Below are 23,723 nucleotides of genomic sequence, written 5' to 3' on the forward strand. Positions count from 1 at the left end.
ACAGAGGGTACATACATCCCTGGGGAAAGTTTCCTGTAAATAAATCAATAGCTCAATTATAGAGGTGATGTGGGGTGAGGGAGTGGGTAATTTTGCCCCTTTCAGAGGTATCTAAAAATTCAAAAAAAGGAAGTTGGTCATTTTGATTCTGAAGACACAGAGGCCAAAATAATCCAAAGTTAAAAACAGGAGGTTAATTTTCCTCAAGACTACAGTAACATAGTCTTGGTTTCACTGAGTCAGAGTAAAATAAGAATAGTTGATTCATAATATCTTTGGTATGGAATACTTGGTGTTCTATTTCAACACTGTTTACCTTTTTGGCTTTGTTAAAAAAAATTGACACTTCTTTGCTCTCCCAGGTTTCACTTAATTTTGTGCCAAGACAGTTTTATCTGCATCATTTCTCTTCTTTGATGTTTGTTTTTGCTTTAGATTTCGATGTGACACCTCCTTTTTTTCCTATGCATCTGTTGTCTCAGATTACAAAGTGGATGAGTTATTTTTGTGATTGCCTGTTGCCGAACTGTTCTTTTCTTGACCTTTGAAATTGTTTAGTCCCTTTGTACTTCACATGGAAATTTGGATTACCTGTTGCTAAACTGGTCTGTTTTGAACATGAGCTTTCTTCCCCTCTTGTACTGTCTACAGTGTTTTTAAATCTTGTTGCCAACTTTGGACTGTTTTAAGATCTGTTATAAAATCTTCTTCATCGCTGGTACTTTGCCATCTTATTTTTGCTAACCCTGCCTAAGTGTGTTCCAGACCTCGTTCTACTGCTGTATCCTTGCCCAATAATAAGCTTCCTCTTACTCGCTATATAGTCTGTTTATCCTTCATTAACTGTTGTGAAGTGGAACAAGTCTTGTCTGGATAAAAAAGGGCCTTTTGTAGGGCATTGCCCTAGAGTTAACAGCTCTTTTGCACAAACCCCCCCCCCCCCATAAAATAACAAACCCCCACCCCCCCAAACCCACAAAATAAAAATAAACCTAATGTACCCATTGCCCCGAAAAGGGCATTCAGCTCTTTTTCGGCCCATTCAATATAAAAATGCCTAATCTAAAAAAAAAAAAAAAATACACCCTTAACAAAAAATAACAAACCAAATTATCCAAAATAATAAAAATTATTCCTATACTCATACCCCGTTTTTTAAAAAAAAAAAACTCACCCAAAAATAAAAAAAACCTAATCTATAATAAACTACCAATAGCCATTAAAAGGGCCTTTTGTATGGCATTGCCCTAAAGTTAAACAACTCTTTTGCTAAAAAATTAAAACAAACACCCCCTAACGTTACAAACCCCCACCCCCCCAAACCCACAAAATAAAAAAAAACTAACTAAAAAAAACTTAATCTACCCCTTGCCCTAAAAAGGGCATTTGTATGGGGATTGCCCTTAAAAGGGCATTCAGCTCTTTTACTGCCCTTAAAAGGTCATTCAGCTCTTTTTCGGCCCATTAAAAGCCCTAATCTTAAAAAAAAAAAAAAAAAAACACTAACCCCAAAATCGGTACACACAGTTGCTGAAGGTTTAAATAGGTTTAGTTTGTGTCGGCCATGTCAGGGAACTGCGGTTTAGGGGTTAATAGGGTTAGTTAGTTTTGTCGATGTTTGGGAACTGTGGTTTAGGGGGTAATAGGTTTAGTTTGTGTCGGCGATGTTTGGGAACTGCAGGTTAGGGGTTAATAGGTTAAGTTTAGGGGTTAATAGCATTAGTTAGTTTTGTCGATGTTTGGGAACAGCGGTTTAGAGTTTAATAGGTTTAGTTAGTGTCGGGGAACGTCGGTTTAGGGGTTAATATGATTATTTAGTGATTTAGTTAGTGTCCTCGATGTCGGGGAACTGCGGTTTAGCTTAGCACAATGAAAAATTCTGAATATGAATAAAGAATGGGTCCAAAAATTCGGAAACTGATTTATTAATTTTCAAAAATATTCGGGATTTTAGTTATGGTGCCGATTCGGAAATTCGGATGCATTCAAATCTCTGTAACGGCCAGAATCCAGACGAAAACTAAATTTGGCCGGAACAAAAACGCACATGTCTAATATAAATTGTTTTAGATTCCTAGGACAGAGCAATAGGTAGAAGTAGTTTTGGATTTAAAGGAAGTTTATAAATGCTGACACTTTTTAATGAGAAAACCTTACACACTATAGAAAAAGCATAGTCTCAGATTTATTTTTGGTGATGTTTTCCAATATGATTAATAGGGTCTGCTTGTGATGACTGAGTAGTGAAATTATTATGGAGATTGTAGATGCATGATGCCACATTCCTGTTATCACTCTGTAAGATGAGAACCAAGTTTCACGGAAAGTGAAAACAAATTATTTTTTGGTGGCTATTTATTAAATGTTTTGTTGATGTTTTCCATTTGCATGTAATAACTGAAAATAAAAATAAAAACTAACGAGTAGCCTCTGCTACAAGGGAATCTTCCTGGAATATCAAATACTGTTTAACAGTATTTTTATAAAGGGTTCAGTAGAGGTGAATATGGTTATATTAAAGGAGATACCTAGGACAATGTAATGAAATAATAAAAGTCACATTAGACTGTAAAGAAGAAAATACGCAGTTGTGGAATTTTAAAGTGACATTGAGAAAGTCTGTGCCAGATCTATCAAGTTTTACTGATAGGGAATTCAAATCTGGCAGTACCTGATTTTTAAAAGATATTTGATGTTTAAAATAGAATATATCACAATATATTACAGCACTTTTATGAAAAATGGATATTTATCTGCTGAACAAAACCAACTTTTTGAATTGTGGTAATTAGCCACAAAGCATTAGATTCCAGTGACTCAGCTATAAACAATCATGCCATTCCTGTTAGTTTCACATTAAGGGGCTGAATTATTATTTTTCTGGCGGACATGATACGCTGAATGCTGATAGCATACACTATCGGCATTTAACATTGCACAAGAAGTTCTAGTGAACTGCTTGTGCAATGTTGCCCCCTGCAGATTTGCGGTCAATCACCCGCTAGCATCGTATAGGATTGGGTGGATTAATGTCCGCAGCCTCAGAGGCTGTGGACCAGTTAAGGAGCAGCAGTCTGAAAGCTTGTGCGGAAACAGGGGCATCAGGGGCATGTTTACCTGCTGCTCTTTCATATGCATGATAGAAAAACATTTGAGCGTCATGTCCCATTTAACTTTGTAAGTTCAGCTTCTATTTAAGCTGTATGGGTCCCAAGCATTTGTCCCTAATGAGGCACTGCTCTTACAACTTCTATTATTCTACCACAATCCATAGCTTATAGCACATGCATAATCAATCCGACTTTAACAATGACCTCATGTAGTCTTGGTATTGAACCCATTTAATAAATCAGAAACAGAGATAACACCCTAAACAAAAGAAAGACAGAGGATGCAGCAAACAATGCAATTCACATCGGCTTGACACTGGCAGACAGTATGTAACATTACAGTATAATACGAACGGAAAGCAGCAATCAGTAACTAGCTAATGGGGTACCTATTAGATGTTTTGTATTATTCTTTTTGAATTGTCCTTTGTCATGTGTATGCTTTTTTTTCTCATTCTACTGACTCCACTCTTTATCTATATTTGGACCTTGTGTTTGGTTACCATTTTTATTTCCAATATCAAACAATATTTACAGTTAGTTACAAAATCATCTTTGGGAGCAGATACAAGGAATACATATACAAAATGTGTGCTTCCTAACAAGAGCCAGACAATTAAAATATGAATATTGCTCATCTCATGTGGCTGGATATATCACAACAGAACTTCCAAAAACAGGAAGCATTCTTTAGTAAATGATAAAAATATACCAACTTCGTACCTTTACCTATTACTATAAGCATTAAGTTTTGTAAGAAGCTATCTTACTGCTGCAGCTCCTATATTTCACCCAATCTTTTTTTCTAGATTGAATTACAGTAAGTATAACTGTAGTCGAGCTAATTGAGGAGAAACATACCTTCGTTGACACAGCTACAGAAACAACATAGGAATCTTCTTCCACCTTCAATAAACTGCATAAATGGGCACATATATGCTTTACATCGATTGCATCGGATTGGTCCAGTTTCTCCATGGTTAACGAGATAAAGCGGTGTCTGTAAATAAATTAAAGCAGCTAAATTAAATATGATTATGTATTCAAATATGTTTTATTACTTAATGGATTGTAATCTACTATATAATTGTTGAATCGCTCCTAAATACTAGATTTTTGAAAATTAACTGGATCATAATTATCAGATTAGACATTTAACCACCAGCTTTAAACTGCTAACACTAAAGATTATTACTGAATTTATGCGCAGTAGGCACACTATTTACTAAACTTATTTATACTAGTTATTTAGGAATCTAATTTATTTCATCTATACTATAATTGTGTTTGTATCACGCCTGTTGGTGTCACCAGTTATGCATGCATCCTGCAAACGGTGTCACCAGTTATGCATGCATCCTGCAAACGCAGCCAAAAGAATCCACCTGGATGCAGCAAAGCTGCATCCCAGTGGATTCCGAAAATGGCAAAATGGCAGGGATGTGAAAGAATCCACCTGCAGTAGATTCTTTCACCACCCTGCCATTTTCGGAATCCACCTGGATGCAGCGTAGGCAAACCCGAAGCCTTAAAAAAAAAAAACACGTAACCGCCCACACAAAGTATAACAAAAAAAAAATCTAACCTCCCGCACAAAGTATTAACAAACACCGAAAACCGCAAACCCCCACTAATTAACCTATTAACCCCTAAACCACCAACCTCCCACATCGCAATAAACCTAATAAACTTATTAACCCCTAAACCGACAAACCCCCACATCGCAATAAACCTAATTAACCTATTAACCCTTAAACCGACAAACCCCCACATCTCAATAAACCTAATTAACCCCTAAACCGACAAACCCCCACATCACAATAAACCTAATAAACCTATTAACTCCTAAGCCGCCAACCCCCCACAATGCACATAACTAATTTAATTACTAAGCACCCTAACCTAACACCCTCTAAATTAACCCCAATACTAAGTTACACTTAAATAAAACCTAACATTAAATTACAAAATAATAATCTAAAATTAAAAAAAATTAAAAAATTAAACCTAATTCCTATGAAAATAAAAAAGTAAACCCCCCACCCATCAAACCCCCCACCCCCCCCAAAAAAAAAAAAAAAATAACACTAAAAAAACCTAAACTACACATTGCCCCTTAAGGGCATTTGTTTGGGCATTGCCCTTAAAAGGGCACTCAGCTATTTTCCAGCCCATTAAATCCCTAATCTTAAATATAAAAAAGACTACAAAAATAAAAAAAAATCCTAACACTAAGGCCCAAATAGGTACTCACCATTGCTGAAGTCCCGCGGAGAAGGTCTTCTTCCAGTCGGCTCCATCATCTTCTATCTTCATCCAGAGCGAAGGGGGCATGGAGCGGAGGTGCGGAGCTGGCTTCCCTGATGCGTAAAACCTCAGCGGCAGCGGTCCTCAGCGGCGGTGGTCCTTAGCGGCGGCGGTCCTCGGTGGCGTGGAGGCTCCTCTTCATGCAATCTTCTGTCGCACAATGAAGATTAAATGCAAGGTACCCCATATTTTTTCGGGTACCTTGCATTCCAATTGGCTGAAATTTTGAAATCAGCCAATAGGATGAGAGCTACTACATAACATTTTTAAGTTACGTTTCCCAGCTATGAGATACTGACTTTCTGCTTTTTCCTACAGTTTTCTATGTTTAAAAATACAGCTGTACTGCTCACTTTACTTAATTAGTAGCATCAATCATATAGTGCAACCTAGAAAAAGGAATTCTATAAACATGTAAAACAAGGAAAGAGACCACACAGTTCAGTGCAGTCCAAAAGTCTAGGAACAATCAGCACCTATAAGATTATATAATTATGTATAGAAAAGGGACAAAAATGTGCAACCTGTGCAAAAATAAAAAAGTACATTTATTTGTGAAAACATCTATACATACATCATTAAAACCACATGTAAGTCGGGGATCCCCATAAATAATAATATGCAGAAAGATAGCAAGCAACTAATTAGAGTGGTGCACCACTATAAATGAGTATGAATGTCCCAAAGAATGGCTTGAGAAAGATATGCAAAGCAGAAAAGCATAAATGCATAAATGTTAGTAAAGCTCAGTCAATTAGTACCATCCTAAGATATCCCAGGTAAGCTGTTAAGCGGTGAGTAAGCTTTAGGCAAAACCAAGCACAAGCAGATGTAAAATCTTCAGACATTTGACATATCCATGCATAATCACAATTGCTATCCCTTTGTGTATGGCATAGATACATTAACTTCATTCACAATATGAGTATGCCAAAAGCGTAGAGCGCTGCACTTCCAGACAGTATGAAAAGACACGCCTCCAGCGTGTGTTCCTAGAGACAGTCAGTGAAATACTTATCCACATGCAGATGTCAGGCTCAACGGCAATCTCTCAGATCAACAAAGGGTAGGCAAAGAGGGAGGGGATCTCCCAGACGAACAGAGGTAGCAACAAACCTGGAAGTGCAGCGCTCTACGCTTTTGGCATACTCATATTATGAATGAAGTTAATATATCTATGCCATACACAAAGGGATAGTAATTGTGATTATGGGACCTATTTATCAAAGGTTTTTGCGGTAGTGATGTCGCGAATAGTTCAACGGCGAATAGTTCCCGGAGAACATAGCATGTTCGCGTTCGCCGCAAAGGGCGAACATATGCAATGTTCGGTCCGCCCCCTATTCATCATCATTGAGTAAACTTTGACCCTGTACCTCACAGTCAGCAGACACATTCCAGCCAATCAGCAGCAGACCCTCCCTCCCAGACCCTCCCACCTCCTGGACAGCATCCATTTTAGATTCATTCGGAAGCTGCATTCTTAGTGAGAGGAGGGACAGTGTAGCTGCTGCTGATTTAATAGGGAAATCGATAGCTAGGCAAGTGTATTCAGTGTCCACTACAGTCCTGAAGGACTCATCTGATCTCTGCTGTAAGGACAGCACCCCAAAAGCCCTTTTTAGGGCTAGAACATCAGTCTGCTTTTTTTTTTTTTTTTTTTCCTGTGTAATCTAATTGCAGTTGCCTGCCTGCCAGCGTGTGTGTCAGGCTCACAGCGTATACTGTGCCCACTTGCCCAGTGTCACCACTCATATCTGGTGTAAAAGTAGTGTACATTTAAAAAAACACCACTTTTTTGACTGTGAAATAATAGCAGTCAGTTTCCTTCACACGTGTGCGTTTCAGGGCCTGCCAGGGCACAGTGTCACACCAGTTGAACTCATATATGGTGTAACAGTAGTGTACATTTAAAAAAAACAACACTTTTTTGACTGTGAAATAATAGCAGTCAGTTTCCTTCACACGTGTGCGTTTCAGGGCCTGCCAGGGCACAGTGTCACACCAGTTGAACTCATATATGGTGTAACAGTAGTGTACATTTAAAAAAAACAACACTTTTTTGACTGTGAAATAATAGCAGTCAGTTTCCTTCACACGTGTGCGTTTCAGGGCCTGCCAGGGCACAGTGTCACACCAGTTGAACTCATATCTGGTGAAACAGTAGTGTACATTTAAAAAAAAAAAAAACACTTTTTTGACTGTGAAATAATAGCAGTCAGTTTCCTTCACACGTGTGCGTTTCAGGGCCTGCCAGGGCACAGTGTCACACCAGTGCAACTCATATCTGGTGTAACAGTAGTGTACATTAAAAAAGAAACTAGAAATTTGACTGTGAAATAATAGCAGTCAGTTTCCTTCACACGTGTGTGTTTCAGGGCCTGCCAGGGCACAGTGTCACACCAGTGCAACTCATATCTGGTGTAACAGTAGTGTACATTAAAAAAAAAAAAATAGAAATTTGACTGTGAAATAATAGCAGTCAGTTTCTTTCACGCGTGTGCGTTTCAGGGCCTGCCAGGGCACAGTGTCACACCAGTGCAACTCATATCTGGTGTAACAGTAGAGTACATTTAAAAAAAAAAAAAATTTTTGACTGTAATAGATTGAATAGCAGTTAGTTGTCTGCAAGCGTGTGTGTCAGGCCTACAGCGTCTATTCTGCCAACTTTTGCCAGTGCACAGTGACACTCATATCTAGTGCAACCGTAGTGTACATTAACCCCTTAATGACCACAGCACTTTTCCATTTTCTGTCCGTTTGGGACCAGGGCTATTTTTAAATTTCTGCGGTGTTTGTGTTTAGCTGTAATTTTCCTCTTACTCGTTTACTGTACCCACACATATTATATACCGTTTTTCTCGCCATTAAATGGACTTTCTAAAGATACCATTATTTTCATCATATCCTATAATTTACTATAAAAAAAATTATAAAATATGAGGAAAAAATGGAAAAAAAACACACTTTTTCTAACTTTGACCCCCAAAATCTGTTACTCATCTACAACCACCAAAAAACACCCATGCTAAATAGTTTCTAAATTTTGTCCTGAGTTTAGAAATACCCAATGTTTACATGTTCTTTGCTTTTTTTGCAAGTTATAGGGCCATAAATACAAGTAGCACTTTGCTATTTCCAAACCATTTTTTTTTTCAAAATTAGCGCTAGTTACATTGGAACACTGATATCTGTCAGGAATCCCTGAATAGCCATTGACATGTATATATTTTTTTTTAGTAGACATCCCAAAGTATTGATCTAGGCCAATTTTGGTATATTTCATGCCACCATTTCACCACCAAATGCGATCAAATAAAAAAAATTGTTCACTTTTTCACAAATTTTTTCACAAACTTTAGGTTTCTCACTGAAATCATTTACAAACATTTTGTGCAATTATGGCACAAATGGTTGTAAATGCTTCTCTGGGATCCCCTTTTTTCAGAAATAGCAGACATATATGGCTTTGGCATTGCTTTTTGGTAATTAGAAGGCCGCTAAATGCCGCTGCGCACCACACGTGTATTATGCTCAGCAGTGCAGGGGTTAATTAGGGAGCTTGTAGGGAGCTTGTAGGGTTAATTTTAGCTATAGTGTAGTGTAGTAGACAACCCCAAGTATTGATCTAGGCCCATTTTGGTATATTTCATGCCACCATTTCACCGCCAAATGCGATCAAATTAAAAAAAATAGTCAACTTTTTCACAAACTTTAGGTTTCTCACTGAAATTATTTACAAACAGCTTGTGCAATTATGGCACAAATGGTTGTAAATGCTTCTCTGGGATCCCCTTTGTTCTGAAATAGCAGACATATATGGCTTTGGTGTTGCTTTTTGGTAGTTAGAAGGCCACTTAATGCAACTGCGCACAACACATGAATTATGCCCAGCAGTGAAGGGGTTAATTAGGTAGCTTGTAGGGAGCTTGCAGGGTTAATTTTAGCTTTAGTGTAGAGATCAGCTTCCCACCTGACACATCAGACCCCCTGATCCCTCCCAAAGAGCTCTCTTCCCTCCCCCACCCCAAAATTGTCCCCGCCATCTTAAGTACTGGCAGAAAGTCTGCCAGTACTAAAATAAAAGGTATCTTTTTTTTTTTATATATATTTTTTTAGCATATTTACATATGCTGTTGTGTAGGATCCCTCCCTTAGCCCCCAACCTCCCTGATCCCCCCCAAAACAGCTTCCTAACCCTCCCCCTCTGCCTTATTGGGGGCCATATTGGGTACTGGCAGCTGTCTGCCAGTACCCAGTTTGCAAATAAAATGGTTTTTTTTTTATTTTTATTTCATTTTTCTGTAGTGTAACTCCCCCCCCCCCAAGACCAATCCCCCACCCGCTCCCAGATCACTTAGATTTCCAAGTACTAAATATTTTGCACCCCTTTCTCACAATTATAAAAACATTTTTTTCTGTAGTGTAGTGGTTCCCACCCACTCCCTCCCCGTGCACGCGCCCGCCCGCCTCCTCCCGTGCACACGCGCGCGCCCCCGGCGATCCCGCCCCCGATCCTGCCCCCCTCTCTGACAAGGACCGCATCGATGGCCGCCCACCCGCCTCCCACTTCAGCACCCACCAACGAATGCGGCCATCGATGCCCGGTGCAGAGAGGGCCACAGAGTGGCTCTCTCTGCACCGGAGGGGTAAAATTTGTTATTGCAGGATGCCTCGATATCGAGGCATCCTGCTATAACCGGAAAGCAGCTGGAAGCGATCAGGATCGCTTCCAGCTGCTTTCCAAACCGAGGACGTACGCCATACGTCCTCAGGCGTTAACTGTATTTTTTCTGAGGATGTATGGCGTACGTCCTCGGTCATTAAGGGGTTAAAAAAAAACTAGAAATTTGACTGTGAAATAATAGCAGTCAGTTTCCTTCACACGTGTGCGTTTCAGGGCCTGCCAGGGCACAGTGTCACACCAGTGCAACTCATATCTGGTGTAACAGTAGTGTACATTTAAAAAAAAAAAAACACTTTTTTGACTGTGAAATAATAGCAGTCAGTTTCCTTCACACGTGTGCGTTTCAGGGCCTGCCAGGGCACAGTGTCACACCAGTGCAACTCATATCTGGTGTAACAGTAGTGTACATTAAAAAAGAAACTAGAAATTTGACTGTGAAATAATAGCAGTCAGTTTCCTTCACACGTGTGCGTTTCAGGGCCTGCCAGGGCACAGTGTCACACCAGTGCAACTCATATCTGGTGTAACAGTAGTGTACATTTAAAAAAAAATAAACACTTTTTTGACTGTGAAATAATAGCAGTCAGTTTCCTTCACACGTGTGCGTTTCAGGGCCTGCCAGGGCACAGTGTCACACCAGTGCAACTCATATCTGGTGTAACAGTAGTGTACATTAAAAAAAAAAAAAATAGAAATTTGACTGTGAAATAATAGCAGTCAGTTTCTTTCACGCGTGTGCGTTTCAGGGCCTGCCAGGGCACAGTGTCACACAAGTGCAACTCATATCTGGTGTAACAGTAGAGTACATTTAAAAAAAATAAAAAATTTTTTGACTGTAATAGATTGAATAGCAGTTAGTTGTCTGCAAGCGTGTGTGTCAGGCCTACAGCGTCTATTCTGCCAACTTTTGCCAGTGCACAGTGCCACTCATATCTGTTGTCACAGTAGCTTGCACGCATAGTACCACTAATCGAAAAAAAAATGACAGGCATAGGCAGGCCACCCTGCAGGGGCCGTCGTGGTCGTGGTGCTGTGATTCCCTTTGGCCCTAGAATAATGCCCAGTGTTCAGAGGCCACGTACCCTGAACTCGAAAAGTTCTGAGGACATAGTTGACTGGCTAACACAGGACATCCAATCTTCTACAGCTTCCGCTCGGAACCTTGACGCACCATCCTCCTCCAGCTTAGCTTCGGGCACCTCTCAAGTTACCACTCGCCCGCCTGCCGCCACCACCAACACTAGCACCACAACCGCTTCACTTGATCTGTCAGAGGAGTTATTTACACATCAGTTGGAAGAAATGAGTGATGTGCAACCATTATTGCCAGAGGATGTAGATAACAGGGATATGTCTCAGTCAGGCAGCATTACACACATGGACGTACGGTGTGATGATGATGATGTTGTACCCGCTGCTGCTTCCTTTGCTGAGTTGTCAGATACAAGTGAAGCGGTTGATGATGACGATGCGTCCGTGGATCTCATGTGGGTGCCCGCTAGAAGAGAAGAAGAACAAGGGGAAAGTTCAGATGGGGAGACAGAGAGGAGGAGGAGACGAGTTGGAAGCAGGGGGAGGTCGTCGCAAGGAGCTAATGGCACAGTCAGACAGCATGCATCGGCACCCGGGGTCAGCCAGACAGCACACCAATCAACGCATGCTGTTGCCACCACCAGAATGCCGTCATTGCAGAGCTCAGGTCCAACCTTGTCCAAATGGGGAGTTTGCGGTTGTGCAAATGGACTGTTTGCGGTTGTTTGCGGTGCGTTAAACGGGGAGTTTGGTCTGTCACTGTGAAGCGGGCGTAACCCTTACACTACCTGATCGATACAACATCATACCTGATGTTTTAAAGCACGTTATTCCAAACAATTTAGGAATGTTAGGTGATTTATGCCCTTTATGGATTAAAACCAGACTCTGCATCAACTATGTAATTTTCCATGGGAGTTTTGCCATGGATCCCCCTCCGGCATGCCACAGTCCAGGTGTTAGTCCCCTTGAAACAACTTTTCCATCACTATTGTGGCCAGAAAGAGTCCCTGTGGGTTTTAAAATTTGCCTGCCTATTGAAGTCTATGGTGGTTCGCCCGGTTTGCCGGTTCGCGAACATTTGCGGAAGTTCGCGTTCGCTATTCGTGAACTGAAAATTTTAGGTTTGCGACATCACTATTTTGCGGACCTGATCCGACAGTGCGGATCAGGTCCGCAAGACCTCGCTGAATGTGGAGAGCAATATGCTCTCCGTATTCAGCATTGCACCAGCAGCTCACAAGAGCTCGATCGGGTTGATTTCCGGCGATTCCTGTCCACCTCATCAGAGCAGGCGGACAGGGTTATGGAGCAGCGGTCTTTGTGACCGCTGCTTCATAACTGCTGTTTCTGGCGAGTCTGAAGACTCGCCAGAAACACGGGCCCCTATGCATGGATATGTCAAATGTCTGAAGATTTTACATCTGCTTGTGCTTGGTTTTGCCTAAAGCTGACTCACCGCTTAACAGCTTACCTGGGATATCTTAGGATGGTACTAATTGACTGAGCTTTACTAACATTTATGCATTTATGCTTTTCTGCTTTGCATATCTTTCTCAAGCCATTCTTTGGGACATTCATACTCATTTATAGTGGTGCACCACTCTAATTAGTTGCTTGCTATCTTTCTGCATATTATTATTTATGGGGATCCCCGACTTACATGTGGTTTTAATGATGTATGTATAGATGTTTTCACAAATAAATGTACTTTTTGTATTTTTGCACAGGTTGCACATTTCTGTCCCTTTTCTATACATAATCATATAATCTTTGGACTGCACTGAACTGTGTGGTCTCTTTCCTTGTTTTACATGTTTATAGTTTTCTATGTTTACCTATAAATGGGATCAATGTTCAATCTCCTACCCACTTCTACTTCTTATTTTACCAGGCTTCCCGTCTTTCGCCCAGACACATTTCAGGCTATCAATTTAAATAGGAAAGAACAGTGTTTTACACACACACATATTATATACTGTATATATATATTGCAGATGATGTCTTCTAGCAATGCTGACTTCAATATTATTAAATGTGATATTTGCAATAGCAGTACAGACCCTGTTCAGAATAAAACAGCATGGTGTATTATTACATTGGTATCTGTAAATTATACAGAACTGGAATTTTATTTTGTTTTCAATGAAAGGCTGAGTAAGTGACAATAAATTATAATAAAAATAAGTAGCTTTTGTGTATTAAGACATTCTTGCAGTTCTAAAACCAACTGGATATTTAAGACAGGTGTTTGGGGGGGTTGCACCTAAAATGGACATTTTAAAATGTATAACAGAAGGTTTTTTTCATGCTAGAAGTGATATGTAGAATTCTTGAAGTTACCAACTAGTAAGGAATAATTTCCAGGTGATGAGTTTGCACAAACACATATTATATACTGTATATATATTGCAGATAATGCTGTCTCCGATATTACCACGTGCAAATGTGATATTTGCAATAGCAGTACATAATATAAAGCTGTTAAGAAAAATATTAAAATCAGCATTTATTGCTAGTTTAAATATTTTTCTAGCTTTATAGTGTACTTTTTTCGTGCAAAAATGAATAAATAAATAAATACACAAATAAATAATAGTAGTAGTAATAATACTTCTAATGCTAATTAGAATAATAATAATCATAATAATAATCATAACAATAATAATAATAATAATAATACAATGCTGCTAAAAGAAACATTCTCAAGCATGAAATAAAAAAAATACTCCTAACATTTCAGTCAATCATAGAGGGACAGTACTACTTCAGCTACATTATTTGCAGCTTATATACAATACTTGAAGCAAAAGGCATGGGGTACTGTATATCTAATTTACATACCTTACCAATAGTTATCTGGTTACAATGGCTACAGAATGGGGAAAAGCAGTCAGCGATTCTTGCCTAGATGTTGTTATAGCAATACAATATTTTTTTGTGGCTCTTGCAGCTTATATGCAAAAATATCCAGATTATGATGTGACCACACTGTAGTGTCTATTTTTGTGCATTAGGAAATGTATTTATGAAAGAGAGTGAAGGATAATCTTGAGAGAATGAAACCAGCAAACCATTTCCCATTAACTCTAATATTCTTTCTACACAATTTCTAAATATAATTTGGTTTCTTCCCAGTTGGTGATAGTTGCTTTATATTCACATGTATGCTATGCAAATTAATGTTTTGCAGAGCAACTTTGCTGTGTGTTTTTTAGAACTAAGCAAAAACAAGCTAAATCACATAAATTAGTGTCATGTCATCATGGTACACTGGGAAAATTATTTTAAAAATGTTCAGTCTTTTTTTGATGAAAGACATCTAGAGTGCTGATGTGAGGGTCCCTTAAAACTGAAGCGGATCCCTAAACACATGACTAAAAAATGTCATAGGTAGCCATGGGAAGAGAGCAATAAAGGGACAAATAAATAAGTAAAAACACAAAATAAAAATAGAAGCACATTAAAGAGAGGCTGTGATACATACTTATGTCTTCATATATCAATTTTGTTAAATCTTTTCATTCAGGTATATATTGAAAGGCCATTAAACCAAACATCTTTCACAATTAAGAGCATACAATTTTAAACAACATTCCAATTTACTTTTGTAATAAAATGTTTTTTCTTTTTCTTGGTATCCTTTATTGAAGGAACAGCTATGCACTACTTGGAGCTAGCTGAACATATCAGTTAGCTGATGACAAGTGGTACATTGCTGCTTCTGAGCCTACCTAGGTAAGCTTTTCAATAAAGGATACCAAGAGAAATAAACAAATTAAATAATATGTCAATTGGAAAGTTATTTAATATTGCATGCTCTACCTGAATCCTGCAGTTTTTTTTTCTTTTCCTTTAAGATACATGTAATATAATATGATATAATATAATAACACTGGAGTAGTTTACAGTCCAATTCTAAACTTTATGACCTGGTAGAAACAACAAATATCTCCATTAAAGTCTAGGATATTTTCAGTGTTACTACCGGTTACAACTAGAATGTAAACAAGTTCTAATTTTAGTGTTTAGCAAATATTTTAGTGCCCTAAATACCAGCTACATGCTCAGCCATAACTTTAAATGTCTTTATAGACTATTTTACTTTTATTATGGGGTCTGTTACCTGAGAGTATGTGATCGTGTTTGCACGCGAGTAGGTTGTTATGTTTTGTTTTCCACCTTTTTTCTCCAGTGACTTCTATGGGGGAATACGTTATCACACGCTATATTCTAACTTTGTGATTTTTCGTGTGTCATGTCAGCGTGTTAACAGTTTACTTTCAACTTGTAATATTAATGCAACCGAACACTTGCAAAATACTTACTTCTAGTGTAGGTATGACTTGAGTGGGAGCGTTAAAAATGCTCCACTTGTAATCTGGTCCACAGTTGTTAGTTTGTAACAAAGGCAGTGTTGTCAGAATAGTATTGCAATTAAAATAACATTTAACTTGGCATGATATTAAAATAAAATACTGAAATATAACATTAGAATTTAAATTTAGGACTGTTTTGTATTAGTTTCAGTTGTTTACAATTGAGTTTCAAGCCACCTGGCTTGAAAAGTTTAAAGTTGCTCTTAAAAAAAAAAGTTATTCTTAAGAAAAACAGAATAGGTCAAGCTATTGTGTCCCTTGCAGGGGAGCTGCTGTGGACGATTCGGTAGTTTCAAACACTGAAGAGGTGAAACAGCAGACCTGAGAGATATTTGCTTACACAGACTGTGTGATACGTTTTGATTTATGTTTCTGCTTATATACACAAGTGTGTTTTAAAATTGGTTTAACTTGAATCCTGATAGTGATTCCATTTTTGTCTGTTTTTAAAGTTTAAAGTGAGTTGTAAGTCATTTGAAAAAAATACTTTACAGCCAGTCAGAATGAAGTTAATGGGACACTGAACCCAAATGTTTTTCTTTCATGATTCAGATAGAGCATGCACTTTTAAACAACTTTCTAATTTACTCCTATTATCAATTTTCTTCATTCTCTTGCTATCTTTATTTGAAGCCAGACAAATTAGCTGGCTCCTTAGCTTAGATGCATTCTTTTTTAAATAAAGATAGCAAGAGAGCAAAGAAAAATTGATAATAGGAGTAAATTAGAAAGTTGCTTAAAATTGCATGCTCTTTCTGAGTCATGAAAGAAAAAAATTGGGTTTAGTGTCCCTTTAATGCAATTCTGCTGGTAGGTTTGTTAGTCTGAGGTAATTGGCACAGGTTAGTTTTATTTTTATACGCTTTAACTGTGTATATAGCACAACTTTGCTCCAGTCTAAAGTACTTGTCTTTAAAAGACCTCATCCAACTTATTTAAAAACAAAAAAGTTTGGAAAGTAAGAGATTTATTTATTATCTATTGACTTGCATTTTAGCCAATGGGGCCTATTTATCAAAGGTCTTGCGGACCTGATCCGACAGTACGGATCAGGTCCGCAAAACCTCACTGAATGCGGAGAGCAATACGCTCTCTGCATTTAACATTGCACCAGCAGCTCACAAGAGCTGCTGGTGCAACGCCGCCCCTGCTGACTCGCGGCTGCCAGCAGGGAAGTGTCAATCAACCCGATCGTACTTGATCGGGTTGATTTCCGGCGATTCCTGTCCGCCTCATCAGAGCAGGTGGACAGGGTTATAGAGCAGCGGTCTTCTGGAGAGTCTGAAGACTTGCCAGAAACACGGCCCTTCAAGCTCCGTTCAGAGCTTGATAAATGGGCCCCCATTAGTGCAGTGTCATCCACAAACCAGGGGCATGAGCACAATCTTATCTTCTGTATATGGCCCACATGAACTAGTAGTCTCCTGTTGTGAAAAGCTAATTAAAAAAAGCATGTAATAAGAGGCTGTCTGTAGCGGCTTAGAAACAGGCAAACATTTGGAAGTTTAAATGTTAAAAATTATATTAAGATAACAATGTTGGTTGTGCAAAGCTGGGGAATGGGTAGTAAAGGCATTATCTATATTTTTAAACAATAATAATGTTGGTGTTGACTGTCCCTTTAAGTCATGTAGATAACAATCTTCTTTCTGCTAAAAGTATTTATCTTGTAAATAAAGTATAATAATAATAATAGAAAACAATAGAACATGTTAAATACAATGTTTTGCTTCCAAACCTGCTAATGTACACTGTACTATTTATAAAATCAGTCTAAAGGACTGAAAAAGGGATACTGTTTAAGCACTCTATTAATGCCTTTTGTATAGTGCATGTATTTTTATTAAATGTTATACTTTATTCTTTCTTAGTTAAAACTGGGTGTACTATTAAAAACAACAGTGCTCTTATATGGCTTATGACACAAATATAATGATCAATATGTCCCTTATGATTATTGTAATTTAGAATAGATTATGTGATTGAACCTGTGTTTTGGTGCAAACCTTAGATTCTTGGTAGCGGGAAAATATAATATTTCCCAAGATCTGGTAATTCCAGTTAGGATAATATTATATCAATTGCGTCAACTCCATAACTATCTGATACATATGATCTAAAACCTCTATAATATTGGCTAAGTAAGAATAATTATTATTATTATTATCGGTTATTTGTAGAGCGCCAACAGATTGAATATTGATTAATCCTGATGTATATTTCCAGGATAATAAAGATACTCTGTAACTAAAGGTTTTGAATGAAGTCACCAAGTTGCTAAACTTAAATATTTGCTCAGGGTACTGAAAAATATTGTCTGTTACAGTTGATCGCTTAAAAAAAGTTTAACTATAAAAGTATACTATCCGGAGATCATGCATTTAGCTTGTTACTTTGTATCTAAATAATTGTAACTATTATTAGGACATTTAGTAACGACTGTGAGTAAAGTTTCACTCAGTGCTACAAAAAATAACAATTAATTAATGATTGCCCTGCTTGTATTATTCAAATTTGTATTCAAGTAGGGAAATAATGATTACACATTAACTATTGCTCTCAGTCTAAAGTTACTTAAATGTTTGCCATATTATAGAAGTTAATCAGTTTGGGTATTTAAAAATCGGACTGTTACTGCAGTATAGTTATATCCCTTGTAGAAGTTATGTTATGCCTCAAATTGATTGTTTTTTGCATCCACTCTTACAGTCTAGCAGATATCTTCCGGCAACAATTGCCAAATTAGGTTCAAATTATAGCCTTAGTTAGTACTTATAGATTTAAAATATTAGGCTCCCACCAGCCCTCTCCCCTTTCCCTTTACATGTTTTGCCGGCTACCTGGCTTTCTTATAGTGTGGCATCTAGGTGCTATGTATCAATTAGTGTTAATTGATACATAGCACCTATTTGTCACAGTATAAGATTAATGAAGGCAAATAAATAATTGAGAAAAAGGGTAGAAAAGAAGAGGGCGCCACAATAGTGCACATCAGTGGTACTGGGTCTTCATACATGCAATACAGGTTATACTTACAAAGTATAAAGCACTTATGAAGTGCCACAAATGCCTGCTGGACCTTTATTAGCTGTCCAGAAAGCTATCCTCTCGCAGTATTTATATGTGGAATCTCCAACGGAACTGTTCTCACATACAGTCTGTATACTGCCACTTGTGACTAGTCTCCAAGGTTCAGTTTTAGCAGGGAAAAACCTCATAGAGAAACTGCAGATAATTAGGGCAGTGTGAATTCACTAGTGCAGATACTGTGGTGTATTCTCATCAAAGATCGAAAATAAAGTTGTGATGCCAAAATATTGTAAAAACAATATAGGCTTTAATAAAATGTAAAAGTATCACACAACGCGTTTCACGGTCGTACTGATCGCTTCATCAGGTGTGTACAAACAAAATAAAATCACGACTTAAAAACCCCACTCGGCATGCAGAGTAGTTTGCATGCGTACGGAAATCTCTGCAGCCAATGAGGTGTTAGGCAATGACCGACTTGCAAATAGTTGGATGAGATACCAGTGACGTCAGTGAAAAATGACCCACCTACCCATACGCAAGTGTTTAGCATAACAAGAATACTAAGATGCGGTCAAACTATTTTACTATAGCCAATGCGGAATAAAGGGACATAATACTCATATGCTAAATCACTTGAAACTGATGCAGTATAACTGTAAAAAGCTGACAGGAAAATATCACCTCTATGTAAAAAAGGAAGATATTTTACCTCACAATTTTCTCAGCTCAGCAGAGTAAGTTCTGTGTAAAATGTTATACTCAACTGCTGCTCAGCTGCAGGTAAAAAAAAAAAAATGAAGAAATGAACAGCAGCCAATCAGCATCAGCAGTGCTGAGGTCATGAACTCTTTTACTGTGATCTCATGAGATTTGACTTAACTCTCATGAGATTTCTTTGTAAACTTCCTTAAGCTGAATAGGGAAATAACATGAGAGCGCACGTAAGCTCGCTCCTTCTGCTGTCCCGGGACAGACATACTGATTTGTTGTTTAGAAGTCCTTTACAATGGGATGTGGCTACTGTGAAACTTTTGAGGTAAAATATCTTTCTTTTTTACATAGAGATGTTCAGGTGATATTTTCTAGTCAGCTTTTTACAGCTATACTGCATCACTTTCAAGTGTTTAAACATTTGGATATTAATATTGTTATAAAATGTGGTGGGATATTTCTGACAAAATACCTCAGAGGGGGTAAATGTACCAAGTAGCTAAATGCATCTATTGAAAGATATACAAATATATAATAATGTATCTAACAAGAAAATGATACATAATAATAATAAAAAGCTGGTTGAAGCCTAACACGATCACTGCTATCAGGCAGATACACGCACATACTATTGTCTACAACAAATAAATCTAAGTGAAAGCTAACACCCATAAACAAATTTTAAACATAATAAAGGACATTACTAATCATAATAATATGGACTGATGATATCTAATCCAAATATATATAACAACATCATATAGCTGAATAAAAAATATGAGTTATATATGTTATAACACAAAAAGATGGTACATATTCCTACTGAAACACCTATAATAAAAGGGTGTCATTATTGTCGGGGAACAACTCCAACACATTAGTACTGTTCTAACTACTACTCTATACACTACAAAATTGAACCTTCAACGTGTAATGTAGAGCAGTGGTTGCCAAATGCGGTCCTCAAGGACCCCCAACAGTCCTGGTTTTCATTATAGCTAAACCAGTGCACAGGTGAAGTAATCAGCTGATCTGTAACCAACTTGCTCTCATCCATCAGCTGATTATTTCACCTGTGCACTGGTTTAGCTATAATGAAAACCAGGACTGTTGGGGGTCCTTGAGGACCGCGGTTGGCAACCACTGCTCTACATAACACGTTGCCAACCACGGTCCTCAAGGACCCCCAACAGTCCTGGTTTTCATTATAGCTAAACCAGTGCACAGGTGAAGTAATCAGCTGATCTGTAACCAACCTGCTCTCATCCATCAGCTGATTATTTCACCTGTGCACTGGTTCAGCTATAATGAAAACCAGGACTGTTGGGGGTCCTTGAGGACCGCGGTTGGCAACCACTGATGTAGAGGACAAAAGGCAAAAGGACAACAGAAAAGATTGAATATCTATTTGAAGCGTATAGTAAAAATGTCCACTAAATACGAGAAAAATATCAAAAATATACTATGAAGTAAACAAAAAAATGCCTAAGCGACTATATCTAATTATATAGTTGATTATCAAAATATAAATGATGACATAATGAATTAATATAAAAGGAAATTAGCAAAAATAAAATATAGAATATGATAATCATTTGATAAATTCAATTAAAAGCTGCCATATCAATGTGTTCATTGAGTCCATGAGGGTTAATGGTTTTCATCTTCCAAATCCAATAAGTTTCTCTTTGTCTTAAATGCAGAAATCTATTTCTGCCCCACTTTGGGGTAATATATTCAATAGGAAAAATCTTAAAAATATACTTGGTACATTTACCCCCTCTGACGTATTTTGTCAGAAATATCCCACCACATTTTATAACTGGTTATTGCTTGATTCCGCATTGGCTATAGTAAAATAGTTTAACCGCATCTTAGTATTCTTGTTATACTAAACACTTGCGTATGGGTAGGTGGGTCATTTTTCACTGACGTCACTGGTATCTCATCCAATTATTTGCAAGCTGGTCATTGCCTAACACCTCATTGGCTGCAGAGATTTCCGTATGCATGCAAACTACTCTGCACTAGACACCGAGTGGGGTTTTTAAGTCGTGATTTTATTTTGTTTGTACACACCTGATGAAGTGGTCAGTATGACCGGGAAACGCGTCGTGTGATACTTTCACATTTTATTAAAGCCTTTATTGTTTTTACGATATTTTGGCATCACAACTTTATTTTCAATCTTTGATGAGAATACACCACAGTATCTGCACTAGTGAATTCACACTGCCCTAATAATCTACAGTTTCTCTATGAGGTTTTTCCCTGCTAAAACAGAGCCTTGGAGACTAGTCACAAGTGGCAGTATACAGACTGTATATGAGAACAGTTCCGCAGATTCCACATATAAATACTGTGAGAGGATAGCTTTCTGGACAGCTAATAAAGGTCCAGCAGGCGTTTGTGGTACTTCTCAAGTGCTTTATATTTTGTAAGTATAACCTGTATTGCGTGTATGAAGACCCAGTACCACTAATGTGCACTATTGTGGCACCCTCATCTTTTCTACCCTTTTTCAAGATCTAGTAAACTTGCATCACCATCAAGTTTGTGGAAGAAGTTGCAGACTCGGGTCGTTCACAGCTCTTTTCTGATCAAAAACAAGGTTTTAAAAGGGACTTTATTTTGGCATTTGCTACTTTGGGACATTCCAAAGACTTTACCACCACTAAGTATAAGTGTTTTTGATTGTTGTTTTTTTATTTGTTATTTTGGATACATTTTGATATTATTTTTGTCATTTACTATACTATAGTGATACTTCTTTTCTGTTATACACTATAGAGTTATATTTTTACTATCACTTCACGAGCTACATTGTGTATACACGCACAATTTAAGCTTATTTTAGCCGATATAAACATATCGACATCATCACTCACACTGATCACTTACAGTTAATTATTATTTGTGGCAGCTCACAATATTAAGCTTGTGTTATTGATATTTACACTATGTACACAATCTAATATTTATTGCACAGTTATTTCACGTTTATTATACATTTACACTTTAGGTGTTTTTAATTTTGTTATCCCTAATTCTGATTTTTAAGATTAGGCGCATCTAACTTTTATATTATTTATTTGTAATCCACAGTTTACACAATAAAAACAAGAGAGGTGCAATCAGTTTATATCTATAAAACAAAATGTACATTGTACTAAGATGTATGATGATAATATTAATAATAGTATAATTACACTATCATTAACTTATAAAACCATATAAATAGTTGTATCTTCCTTTAAATTGCATTAATGGATGAAGGAGTAATTTATTTGTATGTCTGCCCTGTAAATTTTATACTACTTTTGTGAGGCTAGAAAGTCAAATATTTCTCATTTAATTTGATTTCTTTTTATTTCTTTTTAACCTAATTTGTTTAAAGCACTGCCATGCAAACATTTGTCAGTAGGTGTCACTAAAGAACTAGGCATCCTATGTTACAACTATAGAAATGTGCAGTGAATGCTCAAATGCACACTCCACTTGAGTAAAGTTCTATATGAAGAGAATCCTTATGACTAGAGAAACGTGCCACACAAATTTACTCTGTGCTCCTTGTTGAAAGATGCATGAAGGTAGAAGCTGGAATTGTTAAATCCTGGGAAAGGATTTGTGATCTTTTTGCTAGAGGTTTAATAAATATTTTTATAAATTGTGTTAGTATTTGCTGTTTTATTTAGTCTTGCAGTGCTATTCTGATTTCCATTGGTTAAATACATATGTTTACCATTCTGTGTCAATGTGGGTTCATTAATCTGAATACTGAGACATTTTCTGTCTCTCCAACATACAATTTAGAAACTTTAAGTGGTAGTAAATCCAAGCATTTTTGAAACGCTAGGATTTACCAGTGGTGCACATAAAGGGGACTTTCAGTCATGAAGTATAAAATTCTTCATGCTGAAAGCTCCTTTATTTGTCTGAAGTGGCCGCCCACAGCAGAACGCTATTTTTCAGTGAGGTGATGTTTCCACCTCTTAGCCAATAGCAGTGCGGGCCAGCTGGTATTATGCTGGATAGCTAGCATGCTATTGGCTAAAATGACCTCAGTGCTAAAATAGCGTTCTGCCCATGGGCTGCCTGAAGTGCTTAGCGATTTATCATGGTCGATTTATCATGGCCCGAATGGGGTCGTATATACTCCTGTTTCCGCACAAACCATCAGGCTTGCCAGAAACAGGAGTTAAGAAGCAGCTCCTTAACTCGTCCGCCGCCTCTGAGGCTACGGACATCTCATACGATTGTGTTGATTGACACCCCCTGCTAGCGGCTGCGAATCTGCAGGGGGCAGCATTGCACAAACAGTTCACCAGAACTGCTTGTCCATTGATAAATGCTGACACTAGCGTATGCTGTCAGCATTTATCGATGTCTGGCGGACATGATCGCTACAGCAGACACTTGATAAATCAGCCCCTAGGTCTTCAGTTGAGCACAATTTTTTTTACA

The 23,723-nt window shown here is 37.8% G+C and overlaps 1 protein-coding gene across 1 annotated transcript in view; it reads right to left on the reverse strand.

The window, feature by feature from the left end:
• The window catches only part of SEC24D (SEC24 homolog D, COPII coat complex component), a 196,443-nt gene that overhangs the window by 107,681 nt on the left and 65,039 nt on the right, over window positions 1–23,723 (reverse strand). Inside the window, exon 9 of the mRNA XM_053703594.1 lies at window positions 3,972–4,110. Coding sequence (XP_053559569.1) covers window positions 3,972–4,110 — 139 coding nt within the window. The remainder of the gene's footprint in view (window positions 1–3,971; window positions 4,111–23,723) is intronic.

Source organism: Bombina bombina, chromosome 2 (genome assembly GCF_027579735.1).
Source record: "Bombina bombina isolate aBomBom1 chromosome 2, aBomBom1.pri, whole genome shotgun sequence".
Classification (NCBI taxonomy): domain Eukaryota; kingdom Metazoa; phylum Chordata; class Amphibia; order Anura; family Bombinatoridae; genus Bombina; species Bombina bombina.